Here is a 27,833-nt window from a genome sequence, read left to right on the forward strand (position 1 = left end):
CAGCCGCAGCGTGACCGCCTCGCAGCATCTACAGAATCCCCTGTGTTCCCTTCCCTCCATGTGATACATGCCGTGGACTTGCTTTCCATACCAATGCTCCCGCCCCACACCCACTCTTTTACAGATACTTTCCCAGTTTGATTCAGCTGAGTGCAATGTTCTTTAAAATTTCAAGTTCCGTGGTGAATCAGGAGTGGCTGAAACACAACACACAGTTAGTCTTGTTAGGAACAAGCCTTCCTCAGTGGGATTGTAGAACCTCTAGTCTATAGGGTTATTCTTTCCATGTCCAGCTCTGTTTTCTAGGAAGAGTTAACTCAACTCTGGTTTTCGAATCCTTCCCCGGAAATTAAAAGTCATTGTCTTATGAAAGAAAAATCAAAACAAATGAGCGTTTACAACTCAGCCACTGCACTAGTATTTATCTGCTCATAATATGGGAAAAGATTTCAAATTTATTGTTGATTCTAGAATCTTGGCAAACAGAATGATCAGTGAGTGAAGCTCTTAGGAGCCCAGGAGAATCCCAGGATGGTTGGAAATGACCTTACTCTGTAATGTGTTGTCCCACCGGAATTCGTCTGCCTAAAAGTTGAAGCCAGAACCTTGACTGTGATATTCACGGGCAGCGCGTCCGCGGGCCTTTAACCTGTACCGTGTTTGTCTTCAAATAAAGTGCACGTGGACCCCGATTCACAAACATAAATTATATATTTGTTCACTAATAAGGTTTCCAGCAATGAATAAAGCAAACCGTCCCCCCATCTGTGGAGGTTCGGTTCTGTACCTGTGAGCCTGGCTTCAGATCTTTTTGGGAACGATGCAGGAAGCGTATTGGGAAATAAACAGAACCCCCTGTGCTGGTCAGTGACCCCCTGGGCCCCCCGCCGCTGTTGAGGACATCAGGTCTCCTGTTCCTTACTCCCGCTTCTGGGCCCCGCTCCCCGTGGAGAGGCTTGCGGTCAGAGGCCAGGAAGAGGGGCTGCTTTCCCTCAGAGGTGACCAGCGATGGGTTAGCCGTGCCCGGCAGACTTTCCTTCAAGGGTCCCCTGATAAATGCTTCCGGCTTTACACAGCACGGGGTCTCTGGCACAGCTGCTCACCTCTGCCTTCGTAGCAGGAAAGCGGCCCCAGACGAGATGTCAGCAAATGGGTTTGGTTGCGTTCCAACAGCACGTTACTTACGAGAACAGGCGCCGGGCCAGCTCCGGCCCGTGGGTTACCAGCCCCTGGCTCAGCCCGTGGACCCGAGAGTCAGACCTGGTTCTGCCACCTGTTAGCCATGTGACCTTCCTGTGTGTGTCCTTCGCTGTAAATGGGAATAATAGCTGTATTTACTTCACAGAACTGTTCCGAAGATTAGTCAGAGGAAAGTTCCAAGAGCGCACTTGTGCGGGTGTTAGCTCCTAGCATCCGCTCTGTATGCTCCACTGCAAAAGCTGGGTTACTGAGGGCACTCTTCTTTTAACTTTAGGAGCTTCCCTTAAAAAATGAGTTTTCACGTTGCAATCGTGCTGTAAGTAATGGGCACGTTCGAAGTTCTGTAGCCCCGCCGTGTGATGAAATAGAGCCTCATGGTAAGAACTTTGTCGCCGTTTAATAACATTGTTTTTATGGAGGGATCTGTCCTCATTTACATTGACACGGATTTCTGGAACATAATGTGTGTAAACTTCGTGTAACTGGCAATGGATCAGATAATCCCTGGACAAAACAGGGTTTCAGCAGTTCTCAGGGGAGGAGAATTCCGACGCTGAGGAGTCAGTCTGCATGGGCGCTTCTGCAGGGGCTTGGTTTAGGGTCCCGGTTAAACACTCCAGGTGAGCACATCTGGAAGGTGCTGGCTGTAAGCCACCGGGAATGAAGGCAGGTTATATAATTAACCACCAGGAGAGCGGCCGCTAATGACTCATTAGGTCAACGACAGAAAAGGCCCGCCATCCACTCACACGAAAGCCCAGCAGCTCTGTGCCTGCCATGTTGCTGTTTAGAGCTCTTGCCAAATCCGGGGTCTGGACCTTTCGCATCTTGAGCTATGCCTGGGGACTTCTACACGACATTCAACTTACCCGTTGGAAGAAAGGGTATCTTCTGACCACACCTGTTCCTCGTTGAAAACGTTTTCAGAGGACCTACTGGCATTTGTCCATTTCCCCGGTTATTAGTGAGCTGGAGCATTTTTGCCTTGTGTCTGTCAGTCGGCTGACTCTTCCCCGGAGCCATCTGGGCCACGTCTATCTGCAGAGTTGGGTTTGTCCCAGAATCAAGAAAATGGGAGGAGGAAAGGGGAGGCGAGGAAGAGGACCCCTTCCCTCCCTAGGGTCTGATGCAGAGCCTTCTCCTAAGGCCCGGCCCCTCATCCCTGGGCACGGCCTTCTAACCAAGACCAGCCCTGCTACCCGGGGAGAAACTGAGCCAGAAGAGACGAGAACCTTCATCAGGTTTTTTTTTTTTTTTTTTTTTTTTGCGGTACGCGGGCCTCTCACTGCTGTGGCCTCTCCCATAGCGGAGCACAGGCTCCGGACGCGCAGGCTCAGCGGCCATGGCTCACGGGCCCAGCCGCTCTGCGACATGTGGGATCTTCCCGGACCGGGGCACGAACCCGCGTTCCCTGCATCGGCAGGCGGACTCTCAACCACTGCGCCACCAGGGAAGCCCTTCATCAGGTTTTAATCCAGTATCACTGCCACTACCTCTAACTTGTATTCTGATGACTCTCAGGTACAGATGGGCTTTAAAGGAACTCATTTCTACCTGTGGGGTTGCTTGTCTCCCACACACATCGTTACGGTTATAGGAGAGTCGGAGGTTTAAAAAAAAACATCAAGCAGCTTTCCTCAAAGGAGGCCTCACCCTTCTGCCAGACTGTCGTGGATTCGTCACTTTCATCATTTGTTTTAGATAATTTAAAAAACAACATGATAAGGAGCTAAAAGCACCTTCGTCTCTCTCTGTTCTTGCTACCCGCCTTGCTCCACTCCAGCGTAAGTGAAAATCTAATATTAGAAAGAAAGTTAAGAAGCAAAACAGACGCATCTATAGCGGAATTAAGACAGCAGAGGCCACGCGCTTCGGGCTTTGTCTGCGTCGGAATTCTTCTGTTGTCAGAAAATAATGGAAAGTAGTGCCCAGGGGGAAGGCCGGCAGATGATATTTCATAAATAACTCCGTGGAGTATAAGCGTTCAGGAAAACAAGATGAATTTATTTAAATTGCAGTGTGTGAGCTCCCTGTAGGGAAATAGTTTTAAAGTTCTATAGAAAAGAGAGAAATTGATGACCATGTGTGAGACACGGCAGTTGCTTGTGGGGTGTGGTCTTGACCACCATCTCTCCTCCTGTCCCTTCAGGAGCAGGAGATAATGGCTAAGCTCCAGGCGTTTCCTGTGTTGAGCACGGGTACCACGTTCCTTTGAGAAGTGGTAGTGCCTCGTGTGGTTAAGAGCCCAGCCCTGGGGCTTCCCTGGTGGCACAGTGGTTGAGAGTCCGCCTGCCGATGCAGCGGACACAGGTTCGTGCCCCGGTCCGGGAAGATCCCACATGCCGTGGAGCAGCTGGGCTCGTGAGCCATGGCCGCTGAGCCTGCGCATCTGGAGCCTGTGCTCCACAACGGGAGAGGCCACAGCAGTGAGAGGCCCGCATACCGCAAAAAAAAAAAAAAAGACTCTGAGCCCATTATTGGGTGCAGATAAGTCTAATTTTTTTGCATGGCCAAGTAACTATATTAGAGACAGGGATATAAGAAAGCTGGGGTGATATTTGAGTTACCTAGTAATTTAATAATACACATTTCTAGTAATAATCTCAAAAGTCACAGTGAAATCTGTTGAGATTTTCTGGTTAGTTGGAAAGTTGTGAGCGGAGGTCAGACATCCAGGGAAGTGAAAGGGCAGGGCACCTCTGGCCTGTCTTCTGAACACACGGTTGTCTTACGTCTCATGTTGTAGTAAACATGTGACCTGAAGACTGGGATCCCGGAGCTATGTTGATTTTAACAGGTATTTTGGAAATAGGTGACACTAGCTTTTTGTGGCTGAAATATTTTATTTGGAAGACTTGTTTGAATAGATTCTACAGAGTGTCCACTGGTCAGAAGCTAAAGCTGGATTAGCAGTGGCTTCTGTCAGTAACATATGATGTTGTGTCTTCACAGCTTTTTGTATTTGTGACCATTTGGTCTAAACCCAAAAGAAGCCAAGATAAAATTGATCCCCATGGCGCATGAGAATGAGCTGCTTTGCGGGATCTGTGGTGGAGCTCCACAAACTACTAGCCAGGATCACCCTGGAAGCTCTGCAGATGCCTGAAGATCACATATGTGTCTGTTCTTATTTATTCTGGGGAAATGTTTTGAGATTATCCTTGTTACTGATTAACAAAACATGATCCGATTATGCTTAGAGTTAAGGTATTTTAAATCACCGCACATGAGACTCAATTGCTAGGTTATATGTGGAAAGAGCAAGCAAGCATTCTTCTGTTTACTGGTGTTGAAATCGGATTTTCCAAAAGCCTCCATTGTCTTTGAAGACTTCAGCTAATTCAGGATATCTTCGATGGGAAAAAAATAGTTCATTGGAGACCCTCAGATAAATTGTAGCTGTTTGTTGATTTGATCTGGCCTGCCACTGTTACTATGGAAACCTGAGTACTTTCAGATGACCTTTTGGACACAGAACAGAAAATCTAAGTGCCCTGATACGGATTCTGCTTTTTTCCCCCCTAAATGGCTTACATAATTACTTTCTGAACTGTGTGATGTTAAGAGGGGAAAAAAATCTATAAAATGTACATCAGTTAAAAGAGATTTCATTTTAATCTTTGTGCTTCGGTTCTGTCTTAGGAGCAAAATCTTAAACTAAAATGGGACAAGGCTTGGTGTTGGAAACCATTTTCACCCTCCATTATTAGATCATTGTAACGGGGTTAGCCCTGCCCCTCAGCAGAGCAAACTCCAGGGAAGCCTCTGAAAGCAACTGCACAGAACTTTTTATTAGTCTGTGAGGGAGGCTGAATGCATTCATATTACAGCAGGGCAACATGTTTTCAGTATAATTTATCTTATGGAAGTGATTTTCTTGGGAAACCAGAAGAAGACAGTACACCCCGGTCGTCTGTTCCATCCTCGTGAATTCCTGAAATGACAGAAAAGCTTTGTGTTTGTAGCCGTGGAGGTAGCCTTGTGGCTGGGTGTTGCTGGTTGAAGAAACAGGGCAAACCTAGTACTAGCAGCAGTTATCACGTGTCCCCAGGCCCTGGTCCCCACAGGGGATTCGCGGGTGCCAGCCTGCTTCCCCCTGTTGACAGGCATGGGAAGGAGGGAAGAGAGAGCCAGTGTCCATCGACGTGACGTAGACGTGATGCACGTGTTTATCAGCTGAGGAGCGCAAGGCCCCTAGAAGAGAAAAGCTGGAATAAGGATAACAGCACACTCGACGGTGTTGGCTGTCTTTCGCAAGGAACGTAGCCTACAGAGAATTAGGACTGTGGATCCCTAGAGAGGTGATCCCAAGGTCTCTGAAGGGGGGGTGAAACCTTCATGCTCTTAACCCTGGCAGCTCCACGTCTGCTCCGTGTAACAGCAGCATCTGGGGGCTTTGACATTAAACACGTAAACACGCGGGAGGCGGCTGCTGGGGGTGAAGAGCACGGTTCTGGGTCCGGCCGTCCGGGTTCGAAACTGCAGAATCTCAGACCCCGTCCTGGACTCGTACTGGGTCAGAATCTGCATTCTAACCACGTCCCCAGGTGATTCGTGTGCCCGTCACAGCTTGAGACATGCCGGTGGAGAAGACGTGACCTGTTGACTAACAAGTAAACAAGTTCAGATTCCAGGGTGTTTGTAGTGAGGGCAGACTCCATCACCCCCGTATCCATGGCAAGTGGCGTGGGGTCACAGCCAACCACGTGTCCACTTCTTGGTTTTAGTGTCTCATTTTATCATTTTTCAATTTTATGGAAGTAGAGTTGATTTTCAATGTGTTAATTTCTGCTGTACAGCAAAGGGATTCAGTTATATACGTATATATATAAGTATATGCATGACCTTTCTGTTTATCCCACCTGTCCACTTTTAAATGGTTGGGGAAAAAAATCCAAGGAGAGTAATATTGTGATACTTGAAAACTAGGTGAAATCCAAATTTCAGGGTCCGTAGAGTGTTAGCGACACAGCCGCGTCCGTTCATTCCCTTGCTGGCTGTAGCTGCTCTCAGGCTACAACAGCAGAGCTGAGTCATGTGACAGAGACTAAGACCCATGAAACCTAACAAAATACATGTTGTCTGGCCCTTTCCAGAAAAAGTTTACTGGCCCCTGGAAAGATGGAATAACGGAATATCAGAGCTGGGAGGGGTGTTAAAATCATCCTCATCAATGGGAAAACCAAAGCACAGAGGAATTTAGTTGAGCTCGTGCGTAGCAGGACCCAGCTCCCATCTGGCATAAGGCTTCTCTCCCCTGTCCTGGTCCTGTCCCCCCCGCACCCATGACACCCTCCCCGAGGTGTACGCCACGTTCTTTCACGCATCTCAGAACCTGCTGTGTTCCCTTGGAAAGACCCGCCCTCCTCTGCTTCCCTGTCTCAGGCTCATCGGATCCTAGCCCAGCCTTTACATAATCCTCCAGCCTTTTAAACTGGCCCGACGTTTCCTTGTGCAAACTGAAGGCCGCTGCCTTGCTGGACACACCTGTGAGATGTGTCGCCTTCATGAGTCCAGAGTAAGAACCTTGGGTCCTGCTCTGAATGCTTTGAAATCTGAACGTCAGGCCCGCGAGGAATCCACCTTTTCCTGGCTTTTGTCGACATCGCAGGGAGGCCGTCTGAACTCAGGTGTGTGTCTGGGAAGAGGAGGGAAGCCCTTGTCCGGGGCCGAGGCCCACAGTCTCCCTCTGCTTACACCCCAAGTCCCTCAAGCACTGGGGCAAACCCACACGTGCGATGAATATGGTCACCCTTGGAGATGGACCAGCTCCTTTCCCACCCTGCTGGTGGGCTCCAGAAATGGGTAATTCTGGGGATTTCCAGCTGCTGAATCCTGCCTCTACTCGGGGCTAGAGAGCTAAGACGTGCATCTTGTTGCTAAGGACGTTGCTGAGTAGTAACGGGACGTGAAAGCTTCTACCGTGTCTCCACCCTGTGGGTAACGGTCCTGACCCTCTCTCCTCAGCCCACACCCGGCAGCTAACGTAGAGGAGCAGGTGCTGACTCAGGCCACAGGTCGGTTCTCTGTCCAGCTCTCGAGATGCTGGTGCAGCCTCACCGCTGCAAAGGTGGTGACTGGCCTGGTGTCGTGTGGCAGGAACGAGGCCGGGGGACACGGAGGCTTCAGCGGGCTCACCGTGGCCGGGGTGCTCTCGGGAGTCTTGTTCTGGTTTTGCTGATGGTTCTGTTTCCATGGATGCGGGTCGCCTTTGCCTTTCAAGACCTTGGCCTTGGGTGTTCCTCTTCCCTGGCGTGAAACCGACAGACAGGTGGGGTCCCGGAGCATCCTCGCTCAGGAGCTGAGTGGATTCAGCACTGCTGTGTCTTCAGCGCGTCATTGAAAACCAGGTGGTTGACATTTAGGCTAATTGCAGCCGACAGTGGCTTTGTCCACTTTGAGCAGGGGCTTTGCTTCCTCCCCGCCCACCCTGACATCCAGGCCCGCGGTCCAGGAAGGCTCCCTCGGGGCTCCTGCCGACTGTCTGGCTGATTCACCGCATAAGCCTTTCCTTTTATTTTTTTTAAAGGAGATTTGGGTTGGTTTGTTATAGCCAAGCTTGAAACAGCTTAGAGTCCTTTCTGGGTCCATTTAAGTCTAAGAATAACTGCCCGGGGGCGGCTGGAAGGCTGCAGGCTGCAGGGCACTTGCACAGAAGTGTCCCTGCTGGGGGATTTTTGTCTGCTGTCACAGATGGAAGTTGGAGGTGTGACCCCCTACAGCTGTGTCACAGAAGTCCCAAGGCATCTTGGCCAATCTGGAGACCTTGCTACCTCGAGGTATTCAGGCAGAGATTGGGCAACTCTGACAGAAGCTGCAGGAGAGAAAGGCAAGCTGAAACTTCGTCCGCAGCCCTTTCCAGCACCAGGACTCCAGGGAGGGTGTTTCTGTTTCTCTTGTTGGTTCCTTTTCATCTGGATGTGGATTGAGATCTCTAGCCTAAAATAGAGCTTTGGGGATTGGAATAAAATGCCCTATTTTGAGAATAATTATAAATAGATTTGTGATTACAGATTTAAAGGGCCATAATTTTAAGATGTAAGAGAAGCTTACCGATCCAGACCTGTGGAAAACAAGTGAAATTCACAAGCTGCCCAGTGTCCTGTCTTTGTGGGCAAAGTCTTCCGAGCACAAAATGTCATCCAGTTGTCTCTGGGCTCCTCTCTGCTCAGGATCAGGGCTGTCGGGACCCTTTCAGGCTGCGGAATTTGGGTTCAGAAAATCAGCCTCCCTCACATTTTCTCCCAGCAGCTGACCCACATGCTGTATGAACTTGGAGAATGAATCCCATGACTGCTTGTGTAGAATTCTCTGTTAAAATGGTCTCCGCTTGCTTTTCTCACATTAGTACTTGAGAAAAGTAAAGTTTTCCAGTCATGATGGGTTATTTTAGAAGTTGAAAGGTGAACGGAGTCAAGCCTGGTGGATACCTGGCATTTGGTCAACCAGAACTCGGCTAACGAGTTGCTCAATGCTTTTACGTTTCGCCAGTAACCTTGGGCCTTCTGAATCATCAAGAAAAAGTACATGTCGTTACACATAGTTTTAGTGGCAAGTGGGTTTGGTTTTATTCTCATTTATGGAGTAACAGCGATCTGTGTATAAAGCGACCTGGTAGCTGGCTGTTAGCACCGGAAACACTCGACTAACCAGCACCCCTGTGTCCCATCACCCCGTCCCGCGGATTGGCCGAAAGCAAAGGAAACACGTGAATATTGTGGAGCTGTTGCCATGATGCCACGTCTGGCCGCACAGACGCCACGAGGAAGAAGAGAGAAGGGTCACGGCCCCTGTGGTTTGACACGGTTCGTTGGGGAAGGGTTAGTTCCCGGCCCTGCAGGGGCCCGCGGCACACCTGCAGCCGCGAGCGCCGAGCGCTACCCACCTTCCTTCCCGCCGTCTCTCCCCTGCTCTTTGTCTGCATTGTCAGCGGGGCCTGTGGTGCATGGAACCCACTTTGCTGTCCTCCTGTGTAGCTAGCACTTGCCCTGCTAACCTCGCAGTCTTTCTCCCTCTCCTGCCTTTCCCAGGGTGTCACGTCCGCCTCTTAGAGGTAGTGCTTCTGCCACCCTGTCCTCTCCCGCCTTCCCTCCCACAAAAACGTTTGCCCAGTTTCTGTGCCCCCCCCCGGCCTGAGCCCCCAGCCGTGCTCCCCACTCTTAAGGATGCACTGTGTGTCCTGGCAGCTAGAAACTCGTGCCCACTGGGTCCTGTCCAAACGGCCACGGCGCCCCAGCAAGGAAAACGCTTGTGTGTCGACCACCCAGAGGATATTCCAGGCCTCCCCCATCGTCACATTAGGTGCCTTTAAAGTTTTGCCAGGGAAATAGTGAAATCGCCTGTGAGTGATTCATGAGAAGTTGAAGCCAGTTTGGAAAGCGCGCGTGAGCGGGAAGAGTGCATCTGGAAACTGACAACACATTTTCCTTTCTTTCTGGTAACACATATTTCTAATCACATATCAAGACCCAGTTCCAATCTGATTTAGGCATTACACCTACATTAGCATGCAGTCAGTGCGACGTACTTGCACTACGTGTGTGTGCTGATCTGCAAGATTAGTGTAAATACATCATGGGCTGAAATCACCAAATTGTTGTGATGTTCCACATGCCTGGCTTCATACTCCTACCTCTATTTCATGTTTTTCTCATTTCTTCCCAACTCATGTAATTGTTGTAACCTAATCAACCATTCTGTCCCCAAAGGATCCAATGGAATTTTTCAACTTGCATGTAAATTATTTTAAAAATCTGCTCTATTGTCGTTTCTGACAACACCGCTGTCTTTTGGGGAGCTGGTTAGGGCCACACACCAGCTGTGTTCTCAGTGTGTTGCTTTTGTTAATAATTTAAATTAGCCTGAGATTGTTACAGCATATTCATATTGGAAGCAAGTGGAAAATTTAAACGCTCGAACACTCGGGCACAAAATTTGCAAGAAGAGGGCCCACCCCTACCCTAAGCTAGAATCAACATTAATAGTCTTTCCAAAGCACTGTACTAAAGAAAACATCGAATAAGTCATGTTTCTGAAGTTCCTCATCTCCAGAACTCGTACCTGACACTACAGGCGTGTCTCCTGAAGGGGCCGCGAGAGATTAGTGACCCGGGTGACTGGGAATGGGGAGGAAAACAATATTCTTTGAGGTTTCACAAGTCTTTGCAGAGTGTGGTAGCTGTCATGTCGCTGCCCTCCTGTTGTGTGTGTTTTAAAATGTTGTCTCATGATGCGGCGTGTCCGCTTTCGAGGAACATCTCCAGAGGTCGGCCACTCCTGAGTATGCTGAGCCCCTGGGCGATGTTGCCCCCCTCCCGCGCGCCCCCCGAGTGAAAACCCCCTGCGTCCTCAGAGTAGGCAGGCGCCTCTGGGTCATCCCGGGCGTGGAGTCACCTCCTGCTTCCAGACGGACAGACCGCCTGCCGTCTGACACCCGTCATTTCAAATGAGGGCCCCTCTCCCTTCTCTGATGAGCTGGACTCGCACCTGGTCCTCGGATCCTAATCGTGGCCCAGAGGCCTTCCGAGTGCTGTGACGTGCCTGCGCGATGTCGTTCTGTCTCTGTTACTGTACTGGAAACTTCGTTATTCCACGGAGAGTTAATACACATACTATGGGGCTGTGTTTCCCAGCAGACAGGAGAAGCTGGTGCAAAACTCAGATGTGGCTGGAAAGGGAAATAGAAAGGAGAAGAAAGGACTAGAGTGAGGGCTTCACCTCCCTGGGCCCCTGCTGGCCGGTGACCGCGGCCCCTCCAGCTCCGGGGAGGGGCGTCCCCTCCAGAAGGACTGTCCTCCCCCGCCGGCCGGCAGCACCTTCCGAAGCCCCAGGCTGCCCGGGTTCAAACCCAGCCCCACCAGCCCAAGCCACGTGGCCGTCCTAGTCCCCTCAGTGTGTCCAGGTCTAAAATGGGGACGATTCAAGTACCACCTCCTAGGGTCGGGCGGAGGCTTAAACGTGCAGGTGTCACAAGTGCCCAGAACAAGGTGCACTGAGACGTGTCTGCCGCCACCGTTGTTCTCGGCATCCTCCCTGCGTCCTGCCCCGGGCTCAGGGCTCAGGGCTCAGGGCTCAGGGCTCCAGCCCTAGTGGACGTGCCCCTGTGCATCAGTGTTTCCTGAGAAGCTGTCACCTAGTTAAAGGAACCTTCCTTTGTTGGGCTTTCTCAGTGGCTCGTGGGCCCAAGCCGGGGCCCTGGGTGCACCCGGCACACGGAGCCCTTCTCGGGGGAGTGGTTTCGGCCCCCGCCTGCAGCTGAGCAGGGAGACCCTCCTGCCCGGAGGCCACCTAAGACCAGGGGCAGGAGGTGCCGGTGTGAAGCCTCTTCGCCAGCTCGCTTTGTGCTGGGGGTGTTTTATGTTTCCTGCACCTTTTGTTATGGGGTCTTAGGACAAGGAACCCAGGTGACTCTACCTGAGAAGGGAAATGTCACCTGGACGTGGGGAGGTCGCCCTGGCCCGGCGGTGGCAGTGGGGTCCCGTCCTTGTTCACATCTTTTCGTGGCAGCGCCCTCGCTGGCTTGTGAGCCAATCTTCTCCTTGTGGCTTTTTCTGAGCGTAGACCTGTCGGTAGTCAGTCCACGGCCGGCACCCCGGACCAGTGCTCTCAGCTGGCGTCTGGAGAGGAGCGTGTGACCAGTTGCCCCGGAGGCGGGGGGCGGGTGGAGGGGGGCGAGCCAGCCACCATCTCGGTCCTCACCGGGCCTGGTCCTTTTCCGAGCCACGTTTCCCCAGGTCCCGGCAGCCTGTGGGGACCCCTGGGGTCACGGTAACTGAATTCACTTACATTTTACTTCCCCGGCCTGTTGACACAAGACTCCCGTCCGCTTCCGGGGCAGAGACATCCTCTCCCCTGAAGCTCGTCCTCAAGGGCCTCCTCCGGGCCTGGAAACGAGACCCTCAGAGCAGACGCCATGGCTTGCCGGCCGCGCGTCCTGAGGGTGGCTGGGAGCTCCCAGGCACTGGGGAGGGGCCGCATCCTCTCCGCTCCGCCGTGGCCTTGGGGTGCAATCCTTCCGGTACTGCAGCTCGGCAGCAGCTCCTGAGTAAACGGGGCGGGGGTCCCTACACAGGAGGAGGCGGGGAATTTGAGTCCGTTTTACAGATGAAGGAACCGAGGCCCCGGAGAGGCCAGCAGTGCCGGAGCTGGTCCTTCCCATCCATGTCGCCCCCCAGGTCCCCTGTCAGCCGATTACCATGTTGGGCGGTGGCGTGAGGGGACAGCCCAGAACAGCGCAGCTGCCGCCAGTCTCGGAAGCAGGTGTCCCATTGAGCTATAATTAGGTCCCTCCTTTTCAAAGACTGGTGCAGTTTAAAAACGCTCAGCGAAGATAGGATGAAATCGACGATTATGGAAATGTTGTGCTAAATTTAACTGCAGTCAGTCCCGCTTTCAAAATGCCTGCTGCTGTCAATTAGAGGCATCTTAGAAAAAATTTAAATTGAGTAATTGAGCAAACGGATTCAGCGTTTTAGGGAAAGGATCATATTTTTTTCTGTCTTTACCTCCATGGGGATCAAGTTTCCAACCTCTTCTGCTAGGTGCTCGGTCCTTCCCACCTTGCCTGCAGCAGCTGAACGGCGATGAAATGTCTGGAACTTTCCCCAAGGATCTGGGCTTTATCGCCAGTTACGGTTTGGGTTTTTGTCGTTGTTTGTTTTTCGGGAGCTGACATTCTGTGATCGCTTAGCGCAGTTGACTTTCCCCAGGGGTGGCCATTTCACGGAATTCTGCCCTCCAGTGACTGTCCGCATTTCTTTATTTCCCAGGTTATTCTGTGCTTCTTCCTGTAAGATAGACACAGCGGGTCTCAGGCACCACACCAGCCAGCCCCCTCCACCCTCACAGCCTCCCTGTCACCACGTTTTGCATCTGTGGTTTGCAGAGTCTGGGCCCAGTCAGAGGTTTGGCAAGAGATTCAGGACACAGAGACGTCTAAAAGTGGTTGGTTTTTGTTGTTTTCTAGAAATCACGTACATGGCGACTCTGAAACACACTCGGGCATCAGCACACATTGCATAGGCATCGCGCAAAGGCCTGGTTCTCACGAGAGATCTGAGTCATCCTCTATAAAGGTAGAGCCGGGAAGGTATAACTTGCAGCTCGTTTGTGCCACTTTGCAGCATCTAAGGGAACTTTACCTCTGTGGGGCCAGACTAGTAAACTTGGGCGTATTTCTGCTAAGAGTCCAGTCAAAATGCAATCGGTCCAGAAAATAAATACCACAAGAGGGCAGTAAAGATTTGCAAATAAAAGAGCACGAAACCCTGCACCCAGAAGACAGCAGTGAACTTGACTCTGCACCTCTTTATTTTTTGATGGGCATGAAGATGAGGTTCTCGCTTTGCGCTCCCAGCTGTTCCTTGATTTTAGGGAATCATCATGGTCCTGCAAAGGGGAGGAGGCCCAGGGTTCCTTGAGGTCCCAGTGGTTCCTGCAGTCTGCTCGTGCCGAGTCCAGCCCACTTCACATCTACTCCGCTTTCTTAGCCCAGAGAAGGCTCCCCCACTTCTAAGCAATATTGCCGGCAGTCTGGAAAGTCTTTTACTTTGATGGCTTCGTGAGTTCATTCGGCTCTGACCCTGCCCCAGCCCACTTACAAAGCCGGTGCCGTGTTGATCCCAGAGGTGGGTGTTTGTAGCAGGAGAAGGATACAGGTTTCAAAAAATTACTAAGTGCCCCAGGTCCTTTGCCAGTGATGTGCTGTGGCTGTGAGCACTCCCCTTAGGGTTTCCTCTAAGGTTGGCCTTAGACGGGTGTGCGCCCTCAGCTCCCTGGTCTAAGGTTGGTCTTAGACGGGTGTGTGCCCTCAGCTCCCTCCCCTTAGGGTTTCCTCTGAGGTTGGCCTTAGACGGGTGTGTGCCCTCAGCTCCCTGGTCTAAGGTTGGCCCTAGATGGGTGTGTGCCCTCAGCTCCCTCCCCTTAGGGTTTCCTCTGAGGTTGGCCTTAGATGGGTGTGTGCCCTCAGCTCCCTGGTCTGAGGTTGGCCTTAGACGGGTGTGCGCCCTCAGCTCGCTGGTCAAAGACGGTCTTTTTCCAGATGGAACAACTTGGAAAGGATAAAGTTTTTGGTTACAGCTCCTCACGTAAGCCTGGATCCTCAGCCACTGGGGAGAGCTAAGGTCGGCAGCCTTTCCAGGACCTTTGTAGCAGGTGAGACCAGTCGTACTGTTACCACCTGACGGTTGTGGCTGAGCCTGCCTGAGGTGTGTGTCAGCGATCAACGGACAAATCTGGGAGATGGGGGGAACTAGGTTGCCTGCAGAAAAACAGCGCAGCCGGACACCAGAGAGAGGTGTGTAACGCCCGGTTCCAGATGAACCAGACGCTTTGTATTTTCCACGGTGGGCAAAGTGCTGATGTGTCACCGGTCCAGCGTGTCTCCCGGGAGTGTGGCTCGGTTGCCATGACAACAGAGGCCTGCCGGCTGCCTGCGAGTGCAGCAGCAGCGACAGCCTGAGTGGACGTGTCCGTTCAAATGCTTCTCGTTCAGAAAATGACTTAATGCGGTTTCCCCAGAAATGTTTGCTCTACCGAACAAGTACTCCGCTCGCCACGCTGTCTGGCTGCAAAGCTGCTTTTTCCGGTGCTGGTCGTGGAAGAGGCTGAGTAGTAATTTAGTTCAAGTGCATCTGAGGTTCTTAATTGCTGCCGTTCTGCTCGCTTAGCGAGGAGAGAGACGTTGGGTTTGGATCTAACTGCAAATGAGGATGAACGGTTTGGGGACCTGCGTGACTGAGGGTAGGAGTCGGCGAACTGCAGCCCACAGGCCAGATCCTGGCTGCTGCCTGTTTCTGTGAAGAAGGTTTTATTGGAACGCAGCCATGTCGTGCACCCGAGAGCTCGTTCACGTAGCTCTCACACTGCAGCGGCAGAGCTGAGTAGCTACGACGGAGACGGTATTTGGCTTGCAAAGAAAACACTTAATCTCTGTCCCTTTATGGGAAACGTTTGCCTACCCTAGATATAGGAGGGTGAGCACTGAATTCAAAGATCAGGGTGTTGGATTCAGAAGCTAGGGAGGAAAATTGATTTAGACACATCCACTAGGCCCCCTGGGCCCCAGCTTCCTCATCTGTAACACGGGTGGCCTTGAGTAGCTTATTTCCAACTTCTTTCAAATACTAAAAGCTCCCTCAGTCTTAGCACTGGAGAATGACCCTCTGCGGGATGCCCCAGGGCCCTGTCTCAAGGGCTGATGGAGAGGAGGGTAGCGTTCTTCTCTTCCCCCGCCCGGTGCGGTCATGACCCAGCTCCGTGGCCCTGCGGGGCAGAGTTAGCTTTCTGGACAGGAGCATCTTCAACTGGACCATAGGCAGGTCTGACCTTTTCAAGGACTTTCTGTGGCTGCAGGGCTCTGGTTCTGAGGCCCCTGCCCACAGCTGAATGGCACACGCCTGTGATTTGCTGTCTCCCCGTGATTCCCAAATCCAGGAGAAGACTCTAGTGGGCAGGTGCTCACACAGGTGTGTAGGAGGACACAGGCTGCAGGGAGGTTGCAGTTGCAGTTTGGATTGTACTGCCGAGTCGAGGACGTGGGGTTACTTGAGGGGTTCGCTTACCCAAGAACCACTGTTAAACTCTCTGAGCCAATTAGCTTCTCTCCCAAGACTGCTGTCCGTGTTACCTGGAGGTGAAGGTGTGCTTCCATCTTGGCGGCTGATATGAAGCACAGAGACGAAGCCAACTCTGAAAAGGAAGTGCTATTCGGGCTTCCAACCGCGGAATCAGACACGGGACCTAAAAGGAACCAAGATCCTGCCTTCAGGGACGAGTCTGCCCTGAGGCTTTGGGTTTCCCGCCTTTCTCTCTGACTTTCCGTGGCCAGATTTGAACGTCCGGCCTTGTGTACCAGCCTTTGCAATACCAGGACCCCTTGACCTGGCAATTCCACAGCAGGAACCTATCCTGGGGAGATCGGGGTTGCACAGAGATGTGGATTACAAAATTGTTCATCTGCACGTTGATGACAGTGAAAATTGGAAACAACCTAGGTGTCCAGCACTAGGGGAATAGTTAGACCAAGTGCAGGAGAGCCACACAGTGATGAGGGGGGCATCATACAGTCCCCAAAGCCACGCGGTAGAAGAGCGCCTGTAGCTTAAAAGATCACATCGTACACAGGGGAAAGACAGGGTACAAACAATAGACTTGTGTGCAGGTCAAATACGAAAACATGAGGAGAGAGGATTAGAAGCGTATCTCACAAAATGTTCACAGTGATTATCTCGTGATGAAAATAATGGATATTTTAAATTGCCTTTTTTTTAACTTATCCATGCCAGTTAAATCTTCTAAACTGAACACGTATTACTTTTATAACAAGAAGCAGCATTCTTATAGAAATTATGTAAAAGCAATAACTCTGCCTTTTATAAAGTTTCACATTAGAAGGAATTGCCTTCCCCAATCCTTCCATTCAGTCTGGAAGTATTTGAGGATCACTCCACCCTGGGCTCTCTCCTGGGCACTGGAGACACATCAGTGAACAGAACAGATGAGGTTCCCGCCCTCCTTCTGACAAAGGGAGAAAGAAGTATATAAATAGGTAGTGAGGAGAGCTTGAGGGACGACAGGGCGCCACGTTGAAGCCTCGAGGTAACGCATCACCCGAGCAGAGACGGGAAAATGCCCTGCCCGTGTGGGCAGAGAAGGAGAAAGCGCAGAGACCCTCGGGCAGCAACATGCCTGGCATGTTCCAGAAGATGAAAAATTACTTAGCCAGAGAGCAGCAGGCGTTTTATTTACTCTGACTGTGCTACCCAGGAGGCTCTAATGCCCATTAAGTAGCATATCTTAACCCGTTGCCCACTTACTGAGTTGAGCTAATAGCCGTGACTTGTGGCTTGTGAGAAATACACAGGACGTGCTCCATTAACAGTGTCATGGAAAACGCCTTCCTTTGTGTTTTCTTCTCCTGAAACCACTTGATTTCTCTTATAAAAGAAAAAAAAATGTATTAAAGTGTAGTTGATTTACAACGTTATGTTAATTTCTGCTGTACAGCAAAGTGATTCAGTTATACATATGTATGTTCTTTTTCCATATCTTTTCCATGCGGTTTATCACAGGATATTGAATATAGTTCCCTGTGCTTACACAGTCGGACCTTGTTCATCCATCCTATATACACTAGTTTGCACCTGCTAACCCCAGACTCCCAGTCCCTCCCTCCCCGACCCCGTTCCCCTCGGCAACCACCAGTCTGTCCTCTGTGTCTGTGAGTCTGTTTCTGTTTCGTAGACAAGTTCGTTTGTGTCGTATTTTAGATTCCACACGTAAGCGATAGGTAATTAACGTTGCTCTGGTTGCAGGTGAGCACGTCACCTTAGAGGCAGGATGCTGTGTGGGGCCCGTGGTTATACGTGGCCTGGCTCTTTCTGTTACCCACGCCCTGGTTGATGGAGCAGAGACCAAAGCACCACCAGTCTTACATTGCCAGGTTGTTCAGATGTACAGATACAGACACAGAACGTTTTATAGCAGAAAAAAATTGTAGAAGAAATTTACAATTATTCTTCTGCCCCTACACCTGGTCGTTGTTGGCCTGTCTGCCCTCGGAATCTTAGAATAGGAAGAACCTTCTGTCGTCAGGTTCCTCTCTCTACACTTTACAAACATCTATGGTAAATATATTCATCAAAGCCATATTTTCTACTATGCTAGCAAATACTTTGTGTGTTATTGGAAACACTTTTACCAAATAGGAACGACTAGAATGTAGTTAAACGGGAAAGCAAACTTCAGAGGGTTCCCCAAAGGCTGTGTGCTTGCAGGACAGACCCACTGGGGACCTCTACAGTATTCCGACTCGCTCTGTGTGATTTATAGAAACGCCACACTAGGAGTCCTTTAAACTGTGAACCCCTTCAATGATGGCAGGCGGTTATGACTTCACAAGAATATATCTGTCGTATAAAATGAGACACATGTTGGCTATTAGTAAATTTTCCGATGGGGAAACAGTACTGCCTGTTCTCGAGTCCTGGTAATCCAGTTAGCACCATGATACCAGACTGGGCCTCACGCTGATATGCCATCTTTCAAGGAACCTAAGGATCCTGGGTTCTCAGTTGTTTAATCATAGCCGATAAACCGTGCTGTGTTTCAGTCTAATTGAAAAAAACAAGGGCACGCTAAGGCTTCAGCATTTAAAGTCACTATTCTATTCTGCAACACTATACATGGTTTCCATTTGTATTTCCTCTTTTAAAACTTTCTATGCCATTTTAATAAGTTGAGGTCTTTTCCCTCTTCGGGGGCTACATAAGATTCTTCAGAAATCGGGGTGAGCAGTTGCTGAGACCCGTTTCCTGTCCTGCCCACCAGGAGGGCATGGAAGCCCCCGGGGACATGCCTCGACCTCCCCACAGGTCCCGAGCCCCAAGAAGAAGGTACAAGTGTGTGTTGAGGTCCTCCCGGAAGCCAGCTCTGCCACAAGGTTTTGAGAACGAGAATTCAGCTGGGAACGGGGCTTAGCCCTGCCAGGGAAACGTGGCATGACGTGACATCCGTGACAGCAGCTGTGGGCCAGTCCAGGCAGGCACGGGGGCGCAGAGCCAGAGGTTCAGGGCCCGTGGACCGGTCACAGATCGTGTCGGCCCCAGGTTGGAGATCCCAGGATGGAGACATCAGGGTGACAGAGGGGTGCCGCTTGAGCTGGATTTGGGGACAAACCAGACAGCAAGGTGCCAACCAAAGACCCGAGGCCGGACAGACGGCCAGAGGGGCGGCAGTTAAGGTCCGAGCTAGGCCAGCCGGGGCTCCTCGTCCACTGGGGGGGCTCGGCCTTTCTCTCCGCCAGACGGGCCGTCGGGGACCAGGACGGGATCCCCTGGAAGAGGATCCCTGCAGGCAGCGGACGGGGGGTAGGGTGGAAGCGGGGAGACCAGCGAGTGGCGAGGGAGGTGGTGACCGGACTGGCCAGAGAGGTCGAGGAGGAGGCCCTGAGGAGAGGGCGGATTCTGGACGAGTCTGGAGGCGGATGTGGCGTGACAGGGTTGCTGTCGAGTGAGACGTCAGTCACGTAAAGACGCGGTAAATAAATGCTTGCCAGCAGCCCTGGGAGCTGTTAGGAGGAGACCAGGGCGCCACGGGGGAGGGCAGGACCGCGTGACAGGTGAGCTGGACCCTGGGGAGGGGCACAGGCTGGGGCAGAGCCGCACGCAGACAGCCTGGGGGGACGGGTGAGAAGGCGGGGGCCGGGCCAGTGCCCACGCCCCTCCTGGGGTCCTCAGCCCTCCGGCCCCCAGGCCTCGCTGCCGCCCCCAGAGACGCGGCTCCCGAGGGGCCCACCGGGGTCTCCTCCACCCCAGGTCAGGCCCGCCCAGAATAATGAGATTCTGAGCTCGTGGGATTTTCTGCTGTTCGGAGAGCTGCTTTGAAAGCCCAGAGCTACGGTGGCCGCAGGGCCTGGGCCGGGGGCAGCCTGGGCGGCGGGCTGAGGCCGAGGGGTCTGTGGGGCGAACTGCACTCAGGGGCAGGGCCGCTGCCTGAGGGCTCCAGGCTGCTTCTTCCTCCGGCCACCTGGGGCTGGGGGCCTCCCCGCGCTGGGGGCCGACCGTGGCCACGGGCTCGTGGCCCGCCTTGGAGTCAGGGTCGCTCGTGGCCAGTCGTCCATCCCAGACCCCACACACTGATTTCAGAGCAGCATCCGGCTTCAGAGGTCCCCGAGCACCTGACTGCAGGGGTGTCCTGTCCCTGGAATGAGACCAAGGCCGCGGCCCTGGTACAGGCGGTGGATGCGGGCTTGTGAGCCCCGCGGCAGGTTGGAGGCCTCGCTGCGTCAGCCCGTGTCCCCTCCTGCACTGGAGTTGAAGCGCCAGAGGAGGGAGGGGCAGGACGGCTGGGCAAGGCCACCGGGGCCACCGGGGCACCTGCTCAGGGCCTCAGCTGCGCTCGGCGGCAGCAGGCACGTTCCTGCTCCCTCTCGGCCGTTCCAGCACCTCGAGCGTGAGGCCGCCGCATGTGGGCCTTTTCAGACGTCGTCATGAAGGTCCCGATGAAATTAAAGTCTCTGTACCGCTTTCTGATCCCTTTTTTCTTTGTGGCCATCGGAAGAACGGAATAGAGGAGCACAGTCGGTATTCCCGTCTTGCGCTTCCTGATTATCTAAATTTAGGCACAAACGAGAAGGCTTACAAGTTGGAATCGTTCTTGGGCCGATGTTTGGAGGACGGGGCTGGTCCTGCAGCTGAGGGGGGTGAATGTAACCCACGTGGTTACGTCCTGGCTCCTCACAAGTCTGTCTGAAAGCTCCTTCCACCCTCTGCCAACGGGGAGGCCTGCTGAGGGCTCCTTCAGGTTTCGTTTCTCTGGAGCATCTGTGTTTCCAGTGGTCCCAGGTTCACACGTCTTTCTCGCCACCTCGCACATGCGCTGTCACTAGGGCCCTAGTACAACTGCCTTAAATACTTCCAGCCTTGAAGCAAAAGAGTTGGGCCATCCTTCCCCCATGTTTTAGTGCCTCTGCTTGGATGGGTTCACTCAGTTCATCCGAGCTGGCACTCAAGCCCCAGGGTTTGATCTCTCTACGAATGGGTTATTTTGATCAGAGAAAAGCGTCACCTAACAGCCCAGCATGTGATGAACACGATCGGGCTTCACTTCTTTCTTCCTTCTACCATAATGCTGAGTGCACAGCTCGTGCCGAGTGCGGGACCGGGCCTGGGGCTGCGGAGGCGGCTGACGGGCTCCTTCTGCAAACGCAGACCTCCCCAGCAGAGCCGGCTGCAAGCAGCTCACTCAGTAGCTGTGCATGAGGGGCTCCTGCGCATGGGGAGGGTGGGTGATTCCTCGAGAGCCTCCTCTGCTGCTAAAGAAGTAATCCACGTTTCCCCCCAAGGGCTGGGGCCGCTCTGGTCATACACAACAGCTCTCGAGAGCCTTCTTCACCTCCTGCCATCTCCCTGGGAGCCAGAGCTGCCCTTGCTCAGAGCTGCTGGACCCCCTCATTAAGAACAGGGCCAGAGCCCCAGAGTCTTTGCCGTTCGGCTCAGGGCTGCCTTTCCAGCTGCTGACCGGCAACCGGCGCCTCTCCGGCAGGTGGATTTCAGCCTGTGGGGAAGCCCACACCTGCTCCAGCGCCTCCACAGGCTCCCCCACCAGCCCAGATGCCCCGTGTGGTCCCCTTGCCTTGTCTTCTCTGCACCTTTCACCTCTGACCTGAGACTCTAACTCCCCGTGAGAGTACCGAGGGGTGGTCTTTACACAGCATGAGTCTAGTGGATGAGAACTCCTTGGGGTAACTCACAGGTCACGACCCAGGAATCTTCAGGTGCAAAGAGCACTGTGGGCTTCGTGGGAAAACAGATGCTCTTACGTCACCATTCTTCATGAGTCCAGCTCTTTACCTAAAAAAAAACCCCAAAAAACCAACCCTCTGTTCTTCTTACTGCACCTTTTAAAGTAGCAATAACTCACCCCCGCGGCCTGCCATTTAAGCAGTGTTTCTCCAGAGGACACACTCTCCCTTCCTGCATGGGTTTCTGCAGATTAATCTTAAGTTGGAAAATCTGCAAATAAGGAAAGCATCAGTACACAGTTTATTTCTTTTATTACACTAACTGTCACAAAGCCCCGTTTTCCCCAAGAAGTTAACCTTTCCATCCCTGGGTGAGAATTAACCCTCCCTTTGCCAGAGTCCTGTGACTTGATTCTCGGTTAAAGACGTAAAGAGTCAGGCTTCCCTGGTGGCGCAGTGGTTAAGAATCCGCCTGCCAATGCAGGGGACACGGGTTCGAGCCCTGGTCCGGGAAGATCCCACATGCTGCGGAGCAACTAAGCCCGTGGGCCACAACTACTGAGCCTGCACTCGAGCCCGCAAGCCACAACTACTGAGCCCACGCGCCTAGAGCCCATGCTCCGCAACAAGAGAAACCACCGCAATGAGAAGCCTGCGCACAGCAGTGAAGGGTAGCCCCCGCTCGCCGCAACTAGAGAAAGCCCGCACACAGCAACAACCCAAATGCAGCCCAAAAATTAATTAATTAATTAATTAATTTAAAAAGACATAGAGAGTCGTCTTGTGATGAGTACAGGCAACTCTTTGCTCCTTTGCAAATGTTGCCGATAGGGTGAGTATAGCCACGGAGGTAGGAAGAGATGCTTCGTCGCCCTGGTTCCCTCTCTCACCCCATCCCATCCCCACGCAGTACCCAGCTTAGCCATTTCCCATTCCCCTGGGAGAATGACTGACGGTTTTCACGTGTGTGCTTGTTGTTTAGAAAGCCAAGCTCGGCCCTGCTGGCTACAAAGGCATTAGTCCTGACAGGAGACAGCCTTCCAACAACCTCGACAGAGTGAAACTCACCGACTTCAACTTCCTCATGGTGCTGGGCAAGGGCAGCTTCGGGAAGGTAAGAGAGCCGGGTCCATGACGGGGCCGGGCTTTGGCAGAGAACGCTGGGGTCAGTCCTGTTCTCCCCGAGGATTCCAGAGCAGCCCTTCAGATTCCCTGTGCTCTGCACACGTTTCTCAGTGGTTTCCCACTTCCATTTCATTAAAAACAACTGTATCCAAAAAGCCGTACAAGGCTCCTGGTGTGTCTCCGTTTCTGGGTGCATGACGGAGTGGGTTCTCCAAAATGTTGGACGAGTAGTTTTCACAACTAAAAATTAAATGTTGGGGCTTCCCTGGTGGCGCAGTGGTTGAGAGTCCGCCTGCTGATGCAGGGGACACGGGTTCATGCCCCGGTCTGGGAAGATCCCACATGCCGCGGAGCGGCTGGGCCCGTGAGCCATGGCCGCTGAGCCTGTGCGTCCGGAGCCTGTGCTCCGCAACGGGAGAGGCCACAACAGTGAGAGGCCCGCGTACCGCAAAAAAAAAAAAAAAAAAAAAAAAAATTAAAAGTGTTGACTCATAGTAAGCAAACGTAATCATTAACAGATGCTGAACTGGGTTTCTTCAGTGGTCGGCCTGTGTACCTACGTTTGCTTCTCTGGCCCCATATCTCATGGTAGATCCAGGCACTGATTTTGATCCTGCCCCCTTTTTTCTGGACTTGGCTCCTGACTTGTGAGAAGTGTGCAAAGGTCAGGCACATTCTGCTCTGAGGATGCTCCTGTAATACGTGCCTGACGCAAGACTCCTGCAGAGCACGTCGAGTATCCCTTTCAGCGGCTGCAGTGGCGCCCTCGTGTGGCGACAGCCCGCACGGAGTCTAAACCTCGGCAGCGTAGAAACTAGGCAGCCTGAGGAATTTCCTGTGCGGCGACGAGCAGTATTTCAAAACCGGCACACGGGGTGGAGCCTTATTAACATCGAGGAGTCCGCAGGCACGGCCTGAGCGGCTCCCCGCCCCCATGCCGGCCGTGTGCCGGGAGCGTTCAGGCTGCCCTCGGTCTGCCCGCAGGTGATGCTGGCGGACAGGAAGGGGACGGAGGAGCTGTACGCCATCAAGATACTGAAGAAGGACGTGGTGATCCAGGACGACGATGTGGAGTGCACCCTGGTGGAGAAGCGGGTGCTGGCCCTGCCGGACAAGCCCCCGTTCCTGACGCAGCTGCACTCCTGCTTCCAGACGGTGGTAAGGGTCCTCGGGAGCTGCCCCCAACCGCACAGGGTCCTCGGAGTCCGAGCCAGCCTTCCGCTTGGGAAGAGGCTGGGAACAGACGAGGCGTGGGGACCTCTCAGCCCCACGTCCTCCTCTGCCGAGCAGCCCGGGTACCACTGGCGGATTCGGGGCATCCCCCTCTGTGATGTGCCCTACTTAGAGAGTTAGTGTTAGTTCCATTTAGTTCCATGAATGCTTAGAGCAAAGGTTTCCTAAACACACACCGGGCAGTGTTAAGACTTAGAGAGACAAAACAGTAACTCACAGTCCTGGCTCATTAAGACCCCCGGTCCAGGTGTCAGAGCATCAGGAGACCCACCCTCGTGACAGAGTATGTTCTGGAATGCGCACAGCAGGGGGTGGCCGCCTGGCCTGTTTTGTATGGCCTGTGAGCTCTGAGAAAGGTTTAGACAAAGGACTGTTCTGTAACGTGCGAGCATTAGATGAAATTCTGATTTCAAGGTCCATGAATAGTTTTCTTGGGACACAGCCCTGCCCCTTCACTTACCCAGCACTGCCGCTTTCATGCTGCAAAGGCAGAGCTGAGTAGTTACAAGACACACACAGAGCCTAAAATATTCACTTGGGCCCTTTACAGGAAATGTTTGCTGAGCCCTGCCGTACAGGTTAACTAAAGAGAGGACACAACAATCTCCAAAGCGCTAGTTAGCCGGTCATGGGACCCTGGCGTGGTGCTTGCGAGTAACCTACAGGAAATAGAAACTCGGCACCACAGTGAGGCCATTCCCAGAGACGGGCTCTGCACGCCTCCGCGGCTGTCCTCCTGCAGACGTGGCTCAGTACCCAGTAGCCGTCGTGGCTACTCGCAGAGCAGCACCCTGGAGCCTCGGGTGGACAGTGGGGCCGCAGGGTCGGGTCCCGGCCACTGAGGGTCAGCCTACTGCCGGCAGCTGGCTGGCCCTCTGCTCCCAGCAGCAGCTCCTAGGTAGCGCCAAGGGGGGAAGTTAGCGATATGCAGAGAAGAGAAAGAAACCCAGCCCAGATCCCATAACCCTGGTTACACTGATGAAGCTCTGGAAAGCTACAAAGCAGAGAAATAAAAGTGAAATGAAAGTTTGTAACAGGAAAGCGAGAGATTGAAGCTCCCAGAGCCGTTTCCCTGGCTGTTAGCAGCCGCTGCATCATTTTTCTTTCTTCCGGTGCACTGCTTTAATGTGTACTAACCTCTGTGAAATGGTGGTGTTTTCTGGAAGAGAGCAGAGGTCAGCTGTTACCTGTGCCGTGCAGTTACTTCCTCCTACACCCACTCAGTCTCCCTGTCTGTCCCAGCGTGTTGTCCTCATAAATACGCAGGTTTACTTAGTTCTGTGATGTACGCGCTTCATGGGGCCAGCACTTAGCATATCAGTGACAGAGAAAATGAAGAACAGCACTTGGGCATAAAGAGAACATTGGGTTAACCTCTCCACGTACAGTCCCATCCCTCACAGCGAGCATCACTGAGCATGTGTAATTTACAAGCCCGACCTCACCACAAGCTTTGCTCTCAGGGGCATCTGGGTAAACACATTACTTTACTGTGGCATTGCCTCCCAGACACTGCGAACCAGGACACTGGTTAAAACGAAGTAATTGGCCCGTATGGGTCCTTCACGCCGTCCCTAACTTAGAAGTGTATTCTGCGTGTAGGAGAAGAGGGAAGGTTGGAGGCCGTTCCTCTGATTGGGAGCAGACAGGTTGACGTAACCCGTCGTTTCAGGGTTACGTCGTGACTCTGTGCGTCCCAAGGGCCTCACGCAATAGGACTTATTACTTATTCTTTATTTGGGGGAGAAAACCGGGACCGACTCTACTGGGCAAACCCGCCAGTGTGGCCCACGTATTACTAATGAGACAGCAGAACACAGTTGGGAGAGTGGAGGCCGCCACCCTGCTGCTGTCAGCCTGCTCACCTGTCAACCTTGGTCCTCAGGATCGGCTGTACTTCGTCATGGAATACGTCAATGGCGGGGACCTCATGTACCACATCCAGCAAGTAGGAAAATTTAAGGAACCGCAAGCAGTGTGAGTAGTTTGTAGTTGAGTCCCCGAACGTAGACCGCGCGGCACTCCCACCCGGGAGCCTCTGCCGGGGGGATCTGGAGGCGGGGCTGTGCCCGGTTTGGGGTGGAATACCGTCACCTTCCCGGGGGCAGGTTGGTTGACAGGGTCCACCTAAACGTCTCCTCCGGAGCAGTTTATTCCACTTCCGGCAAGCTGGAGATGCAGGTGTATAGATGCCCTGTCACCCCATTCCACCCTTGTCGATCGAGCCATTCACTCATTAATTGAACAAATAAAGGGGCTCTGGGTGATGGGCCGAGCAGAGGGCCTGGCTGGGGAACAAGAGAGCCTGGAAGGGGCCTCAGGGGGGCCTGGCAGCATCAGGTGAAGTTTCCACGGGGCCCTGGCCAAGAGGAGATGGAAGGATGGCCGGCGGAGGCCGGGCAGGTGACAGTCTGTGTGGAGGACACAGGCTGGAGCCTAAGCCTAGCCAGTGCATGGAGAGACTTTCTGGAGGAAGAAAACCAGAACTTGGGGCCTGGGGGTGAGGAGAGAGAAGCGTCTCCAGGTGCTGCCCCTCTACAGACTGGGGAGGGGCAGCCGTCCGGAGGAGCAGGTTGCAGGGGATCACTTAGGAGGTCTCAGTGGGATGCAGGCATCGGCGGCCCCGGAGAGAGATGTGGGCTCCAGGGAAAGACAGAGAATCATCTATCTAGAGGCGAGGCTTTGAGACCTGAGGAATCACCCCCTTTTCCAGGGGCCAGGAAGCCACGGGCAACTCACAGAAGCAAATCTAAACACACAGCTCTTTTGTCCCTGGACTGAGGATGCCCAGTGCGCAGGTGCCCTGATGAACCGAGTGGGCAAACGTTAATCGGGTTCCGGCCGATGTTCAGTCTGAAAGATATAAGCCTGGGGCACTTCCGGCCCGTGCGGGGTGAGCCGGTCTGGGGTAGGCTCGCTGGAGACAGAACGGGGCATTCTTGGGCGGATGCTCAAAACCGGAGGGGCGGGTGGCCCTGTCTCTCGTGTTGTTAGTTACAGAGCATTAAAAGGCACAGGTTACAGAGCGAAGCTTGACAACACAGAGCTGTAAGGAGCCACCTTCCATCATGAGCTAACGGGCCGGCCCATTAGTACCATTCCCTTGTATTTGTGCTGCTGGAAAGCTTTTCACTTTAAAAATATAGAAAAGCACAAAAAAATCATATGACCGTCATCTGTGACCCCCTTCTCCCTCCTCGGCCCCCCTCTCCTGCCAGCCCTCAGAGGTGCCCCCCTGCCCCCCGTTGAGGGTTTGATGTTGTTTCTCTGTTCATGTAAACACGTGTGCTTATTGGAAGCCTCCCGGTATGACGTTTACACCGGCAGCATCTTGTGTCTTCTTAGACGTCAGGAACTCCTAAACGCTGCGCAAATTTTAAAACCTCCTTCAGCGCTCATTCGGAGTTGCAGGTATTGACCCCTGAACAATTTTGAAGCGGAGGCAGTAACTGCTTTTTATTATGAATTATTTCAAACAGTGCATCACGGGGCTTCCCTGGCAGTCCAGTGGTTAAGACTCTGCACTTCGGCGCAGGTTCGATCCCTGGTCGGGGAACTAAGATCCCACGTGCCTCGCGGCCAATAAATAAATAAGTTTTTAAAAATTGTAAGAATATTGTAAGAATGAAAAAAATAAAAAGGGTGCATGAGGTCTGAATCCTGGCGTGGGTCCCATTTCTCCCAGCGCTTGGGGTAGCGGTGACGGGGTGAGTAAACCACCTGCAGAGAGCATCACACCCTGTCCTTTGTCTTCCAGGGCACAAGTGTATTTTCAAACACTAACGTATTCTGCCGTTGAATAGGAAAATGGAAATTTGCTCCAATCCACCATAGCCCTGACAGAACAGCCCAGCAGACAGCCACTCTTTAAAGGATCGTATTCAAAATGTCTTTTCAGCAGTAATTACCTGTCTACCTGCCCCAGACAAGAAGCGCTTATCTGGGGACAGGTGATAAACCTGCTTCATTGAGTTTACTAGCTGTATCATTCCTTGGGGAGGTTGGAGTCATAAAACGGCAGAGGGTTGACGGC

The 27,833-nt window shown here is 52.8% G+C and overlaps 1 protein-coding gene across 6 annotated transcripts in view; it reads left to right on the plus strand.

The window, feature by feature from the left end:
* Nucleotides 1–27,833, plus strand: part of PRKCA (protein kinase C alpha) — a 363,722-nt gene that overhangs the window by 293,711 nt on the left and 42,178 nt on the right. For all 6 annotated transcript variants that reach the window (XM_073797022.1, XM_073797020.1, XM_019938642.3 and 3 more), the window contains 3 exons: nt 22,425–22,556; nt 23,552–23,725; nt 25,686–25,777. In XM_073797022.1, coding sequence (XP_073653123.1) covers nt 22,425–22,556; nt 23,552–23,725; nt 25,686–25,777 — 398 coding nt within the window. The remainder of the gene's footprint in view (nt 1–22,424; nt 22,557–23,551; nt 23,726–25,685; nt 25,778–27,833) is intronic.

This window comes from Tursiops truncatus, chromosome 20 (genome assembly GCF_011762595.2).
Source record: "Tursiops truncatus isolate mTurTru1 chromosome 20, mTurTru1.mat.Y, whole genome shotgun sequence".
Taxonomy (NCBI): domain Eukaryota; kingdom Metazoa; phylum Chordata; class Mammalia; order Artiodactyla; family Delphinidae; genus Tursiops; species Tursiops truncatus.